Consider the following 5878-nt stretch of genomic DNA (forward strand, 5'->3'; position numbering starts at 1 on the left):
GAACAAGGCGGCCAGGGAGGACACGGGCAGGCCGAGGCTTTTCTGGAAAAGGGTCTAGAGCAGCCTGGGGCTTTAGTGGCAAGTGCATTAAAGGAGCGGTGTTAACCAGAGCTGGAGCAAGTCGTTTTAACAAGTTCTCAAGTGGGAAGGGAACGAGCTGAGTCTCCATGCTGGGCCACTCAAGAGCCCTGGGCACAGTGGTCCCCGAGGCATTTGTCATGCCCAAGGTCCCTGGGTGAGGCTTCTGTCTCGGGAAGCCTGGAAAGTTCTTGTTTCCAGTGGGCCAGGAATACATGCAGATGGTGTGTACTGTGTGTGTGTTAAGAGAGAAGAGAAAGAAAGGGGAGGGGGCGGGGGGGTTGAGAGGATGTGAGAAAAGGAAGAAAAAATAGAGAAGTAGAGAGAAATAAAAAGCAGTTTTCCCTGGTCCTTCCCAGGGCGGGGCTGTTTGGTAGGTAGTTCAGGACAGCAGGTCTGCCTGAGTTCTCTCTCTCTCTCTCTCTCTCTCTCTCTCTCTCTCTCTCTCTCTCTCTCCCTCCTCTCTCTCTCTCTCTCTCTCTCTCTCTCTCTCTCTCTCTCTCTCTCTCTCTCTCTCTCCACGCCTGTGTGTGCATGTGTGGGGGGCGGGCACGGCGTCCCAGGAGGACAGACTTTGCATTGATGAAAACCCTTCCCAGCTCTTTGAAGCCTCTTTGCTGCTGCCTGAGCCCAGCCGTTTCGTCCTCTGTGTCCCGCACACGGTTCACTCACCGCCAGGATGGCATCTTGTCTGGCCCTGCACATGGCGCTGCTCCTCGTCTCTGGGGTCCTAGTCCCTGCGGTGCTCACAGGTAAGAGGCACAGGCTGTTGGCTCTGCTGCCACCAACTTCTCAGGGCCAACGATTACCAGTGGGACCAGATTCTCAGTATCTACAGGGCATAAGCCCCTCACAAGAGGCAGGATGCCCAGCTGTGGTGATTCTGGGGCCGGGGGGCTCCCACAGTGCTGGCTGGTAGAAGCCGAATAAGATGATGTGTCAGGGAACTGTTAGCAGCAGGGTGGGAGACCATTGACTTAGGAGGGCGACCGGGGTGTCGGAGCCGAGGACGTGTGGTTGTCTGGAGTTCTGGGGGTTTTATCACTAGAACTTCTGGAGGCTTCTGTATCTGGGAGGTAGGAGGGCTCATCAGACAAAGGGCAAAGGGCTAAGAGGCCAGAGCCCCAGATGCTGGGCAGAAAACCCAGTGACTCGGAATTCCTTTAAATTCCGCAACCCCTTCCCTGCTGGCTTATGACCTGGGTGCTGTCACCATAGAGGCGGATAGTTCTCCGAGTCCTTTGCAGAATGGGGAGGACACTGCATTGAGACCTGGATGGCTACATCGGGGGTCTGATGAGAGAGGCCGCATGGCGGGGCTGTTCCAGGTCAGCTTCAGAGCAGGGACGTAGACACAGGTAGGCTTTGCTCTACGCAAGAATAAGTCTTCCGCGGTTGTTCAGTAGTCAGCAGAAGGGCAGCTTGCCTCTGGGTCCCCCGATTGTCTTACAACATTGCAGCCTGAACATTAGGGGTGTCTACAGATCTCCAGAGGAGAGAAGTCACCTCTGTTGTGAAGGCAAGGCCTAGGAACTCCCAGGCACACTCTAGGAGGCACAGGTGGTGGTGGTCTGTGGGCTTTTCCTCCCCCCCCCCCCCCCCCCCCCCCCCGACATCCTTAGGAAGCAGCTTAAGGCCAGGCTCTGGCCTGCCTGTCCCATGCCTCTCCTGGCCCTTTCCTCATCTGCAGGGGGTGACCCTCACTACCCTGCCTCCCTCACAGGCAGATGGTGAGACCTCACCAGGTCTGGCATGCAGGGCTCTCAGGGTGGCCAAGTACCCAGTCAACACTCAATCTGTCTTCAGAATTTGAGCAGAGTTCCCAACTCAGAGGGATCTGGGGGAGAACCATCTCTTCCCACAGGTTGGGCACACCCAGTTTTGGGGGGTGGTGGGAGCAGTGTTCAGTGATGTAAGGCTGAGGTACCCCTGATGTTGGGAGACGTGACTTACAATGCTGGGAGGCATTTTCCATCGCCTAGGACCCAGGGCTGAGACCCACGCAGCTTCCTGCCACAGTGAGGCAGTTGCTTGGCAAAGCCCTGCAGCTTGGGCCTTCCGAGCGGCTCCTGCCCGGGTCCCTGATGCCTCTTCCAGCTCAAGCTTCCAGCCAGGGCCTCTAGTCAGGCTGTGCACACACAACTTTGGGGGACTTTCTGCTCCCACAGAAGCTTTGAGGATAGTCAGGACCTGCCCGGACCTCACCTCCCTCTCCCTTCCGTGGGTGCCCCCCCTACCCCCACCCCAAGAACAGGCAGGCCTACAGTAGCATGGCACACCAGCTGAGTCTTGGGGTTCTGACTGTCCTGGGAACCGGGAGATAGGAGGTTCTCAGAACCAGTCCTGGACCCGCAGGTCTCAGCAGGTGTGTACAAGGTCCATGGCCCCTGTCTCTCCCCTGGGCTGTAGGCCTGTAGCAGGAAAGAGGAGATGGAGCTCTCCTGGAGTTGAGGCACAGGCCAGGATGCCACCCTCTCTGCCTCAGCCGGTGGCCACAGCCACTGAGGTAGGGGAGCAGGCCAGGTTGAACGGGCAGGAGGCCAGGGTGGGGATGAAAAGGCTCTTCATGGCCACACAAAGGCCGTCTGTGAGCACGGGTGCCTGGCCTCGGGGCCTGTGGTCAGACTAACCGTTGAACAGACTTATTTACCAAAAGGCAGAGCAGCTTGGGGTGGTGGGGCGAGGGGACAGCTGAGGTGTCCAAGCCCGTGGCTCTGACACCATGCCCTTCTGCCAGAGCAGAAAGTCCCGGGACGGTGCTCACTGTTGCCGTGGGTCTCCTAGTGGCCAAGGCCGACAGAACCTTCTCAGGAGACCCCTGCTGTGTCTCCCTTCCTTGTCCTCGCTGGCTGTCAGTCAGCCTGCTTCCTCCACATCCTGCTCCTGGGGCCCTGCACTGACCGCCCTTCTTCTCATCCTCACCCCTGTCCTGCTGTCACACTGACCCATGGTTCCTGGCTTCCCCAGGGGACTTGGAGGGAGCTGGCTTGTTGCTCCTCCTTGCTGTTCCGAGTCTGGAGAACATCGAGTGCGTAAGAAAACAAGATAAGGCCTGGACTACGGCCCCAGAAACACCTCCTTCTTTGGTGGGTTGGGGCAAGCTCAGTCCCTAGCCAGGGAACAGGCACCACTTAGGCGGGCTGGGCCTGGGACTCAGAATCCTTGGGCAGCTTCCCTGGCATTGGAGGTGAGCTTGGGCCAGGAGAGATGGGAGAGGGAGAGGCCGGCCGGCCTGCCTGCCTGCCTGTTTTGGGTGTGTCCTGAAGAGTCTCAGGTCAGACTGGCAGTCTACGAAGCCCAGACCTCAGGGCTTGGAGCATGGCAGGCATGTTCAGAGTTTTTCTCTGTCCAGCCCTGGGAGCCTGGGGCTAGACTGCTTGAGGCCCGGAGCCTTTCATCAGACTTAGGCTATAAACACTGCCTTCTCTGGCCAGGTCACTTTGCCCTCTTCACAGAGTGCTTTTCACGGTTAGTGGGAGGCTGGCCTGGGCACCAGCCTGACCCCAATGAGAAGGAAGCCTCCTGAAGTGGGCAGCAGCAGCAGTCTTGGGAGGCCTATCGCCAGGCTTTTCTGAAAAGGGCCCTAGTCTGGGGAAACTGCGGGGCACATGGCAGTAGTCGCTGCCTACAAGTTGAGTCTCAAGTTTGGCCCAGGCTTGTGAGAGGTATCAGGGTAGAGCCTAGGGAGTCAGGGGGCTGCTAATATCTTATAGTGAAAAGATTCCAGTGTTACCAAAAAAAAAAAAAAAAAAAAAAAGAGTTGAAAAATTATCTACCAACCCCAGCACAGCCTTTACCTAGTTACCAGTTACCAGCATTTGCCACACTGCTCCTTGACCACAAACGCAGAAGCAGTCCAACGTTGCCAACACCATTCATCCTGAGTTCTCAGTTAAGAACAAAGACATTCTCTTTCCCAACCAGAAAGTGCCATCAAACTGGGATGGGAACCCCGGCACGGTGCTCACCAGCCTTACCCAGAGTCTCTGACAGGGCCTATGACTGCTCCCCTGTCCTGGTCCAGAACAAATCCTCACAGATCCTTCCTCACAAATTCTCCTCCCTTCCCAGACCTTGATGGTTTTGAAGGGCTTGGTTATTTTGAGGCTGACTGGAGTCAGGCTTTTGGCTGTGTGTTCTGTTTGCCCCGGGTGGGCACTGTGGGCAGAAACACACAAGTCCCTTGGTTCTCCCCTGAGCACTTGCTGTCCTGAGCCTATCCACAGAGAGAGAAGGGCACTCAAGATGGAGTCCTTGGCTCAGAGGAAACCTTAGGGACCTGCTGGTAACAGAGGTGCAGTCTTACTGGGGGTCTGTCGGGAGACACAGCCATCACCACCCTGCCCAGGGCTCTGGACCACCGGGGCTGTCTCCACCTAGCCTGTGCCTTTGACTTTCTCGTCTCTCATTAGGGACAAGATGGTCCCCTGTGCCACAAGCAGCTGGAATTGGTGAGATGGAGTGATATCCACTGGGCCTGTGTGAGGACTCGTGTGGGGACTGAGTGTTCCTGGATCACTCACCTTCCCAGTTGGGATCAGGGCATGGGCAGGGATCAGCTGAGATGCCACGAGGGCAGGCTGAGGGGAAATCTTAGAGCCGATCACCAGCCTGGTCTTGAACTTCTGTCTTGGGGAGGAGGTTGGCTAAAGGGTGTGTGGTGCTCTGGACTTCACGGGCTGTGCTCCCCACAGTGACGTGTGTTGGGGGACAGTAGGGCTGCAGCAGGTGGAAGCATCACTTGACTCATCCATCCTGCGCTCCCTGTCTCCTTCCTTTCCTCTGGGATCCCTGGGTACCCCCAAATCATGCTGACTCCCAGCCCCCGAGGCAGAGGATTCCTGGTAAGAAGGCCACCCAGGGACCCGTGTGCAGACTGAGGCTGGTGAGGCGTGGGAACCTCCCCACCTTCCCTTCATGGTCCCCCCTTCCTGCCGGCAGAACTGCGCTGGTCTTGGGTTGGGGGAGGGGCTGTTAGATGTCCAAGGCTGTCTCCTGCTCTGAGGCCGTGGCCTGAGTGGACTTCTTCCGGTCTTTGAGTAGTGGCACCCTCAAAGGTCCTTGACTCTCAGCCTTTGCCCCAGGTGAAGACTGAGCTGTGTCTGCCCCGAGGGACAGAGGAGCCCCCATTTTGCAACTGTCCCTGTCTCTCTGCAGGGATCAGTCTGTCCTCCTGTGACCTTAATGCTCAGTGGGTGTTCTGAGTCACACGTGGATGGTCTCCCAAACTTAGGGGTGAATTTCCCAGCCAGGTGCCTCACCCTGTGAAATGTGGGGGCTGGGGTAGAACTAAGCACGAGTTCTACACAAGGCATCCCTGTCAGCAGACCCCCTGAGCCCCAGTGCCCGTCATTGACTTTACAGCAGAGGGTCCCCAGGAGCCCAGTCCCACCCTGTGGAACGAGCCCATTGAATTGCCGTCGGGTGAAGGTCCCTTGGAGAGCACCAGCTACAGCCAGGAACTTGCAGCCTCGGGCCCGCCATTCCCCACCTCTGCCCCAGGACCAGAGGACAACACCCCTCCTGCAGGTGTGGACCAGGACGGAGGTAGGGCCGGGGGCGGGGCAGGGAGAACTGCAGGAAGGGCTAGGCTTGGGCTGGACTCGGGGATGACTCGCTCCTCTGTCCTCCACAGGATCGCTCGGGCCCGGCGCCATTGCGGCCATCGTGATCGCCGCCCTGCTGGCCACCTGCGTGGTGCTGGCACTCGTGGTGGTCGCGCTGAGAAAGTTTTCCGCCTCTTGAAGCCAATAAAGGAGCTGCGCCGGCCCGCCCGCCCGCGGCGACTCTGCAACCCGTG

The 5878-nt window shown here is 58.0% G+C and overlaps 1 protein-coding gene across 3 annotated transcripts; it reads left to right on the top strand.

Annotated features, from left to right (window-relative positions):
- The first annotated feature begins 576 nt into the window (after positions 1–576).
- On the top strand, positions 577–5878 carry Snorc (secondary ossification center associated regulator of chondrocyte maturation). Of its 3 annotated transcripts, none has more exons than XM_028876173.2 (3): positions 577–830; positions 5446–5625; positions 5714–5878. In XM_028876173.2, the coding sequence occupies exons 1-3, from the start codon at positions 758–760 to the stop codon at positions 5821–5823; spliced, it is 363 nt and encodes a 120-aa protein (XP_028732006.1). In that variant the 5' UTR covers positions 577–757; the 3' UTR covers positions 5824–5878. The 3 variants fall into 3 exon arrangements, with proteins under 3 accessions (XP_028732006.1, XP_028732005.1, XP_037065960.1); XM_028876172.2 differs by having other exon boundaries at positions 582–830; positions 5443–5625; XM_037210065.1 differs by having other exon boundaries at positions 583–830; positions 5443–5607.

This window comes from Peromyscus leucopus, chromosome 13 (assembly GCF_004664715.2).
Source record: "Peromyscus leucopus breed LL Stock chromosome 13, UCI_PerLeu_2.1, whole genome shotgun sequence".
In the NCBI taxonomy this organism is placed as follows: domain Eukaryota; kingdom Metazoa; phylum Chordata; class Mammalia; order Rodentia; family Cricetidae; genus Peromyscus; species Peromyscus leucopus.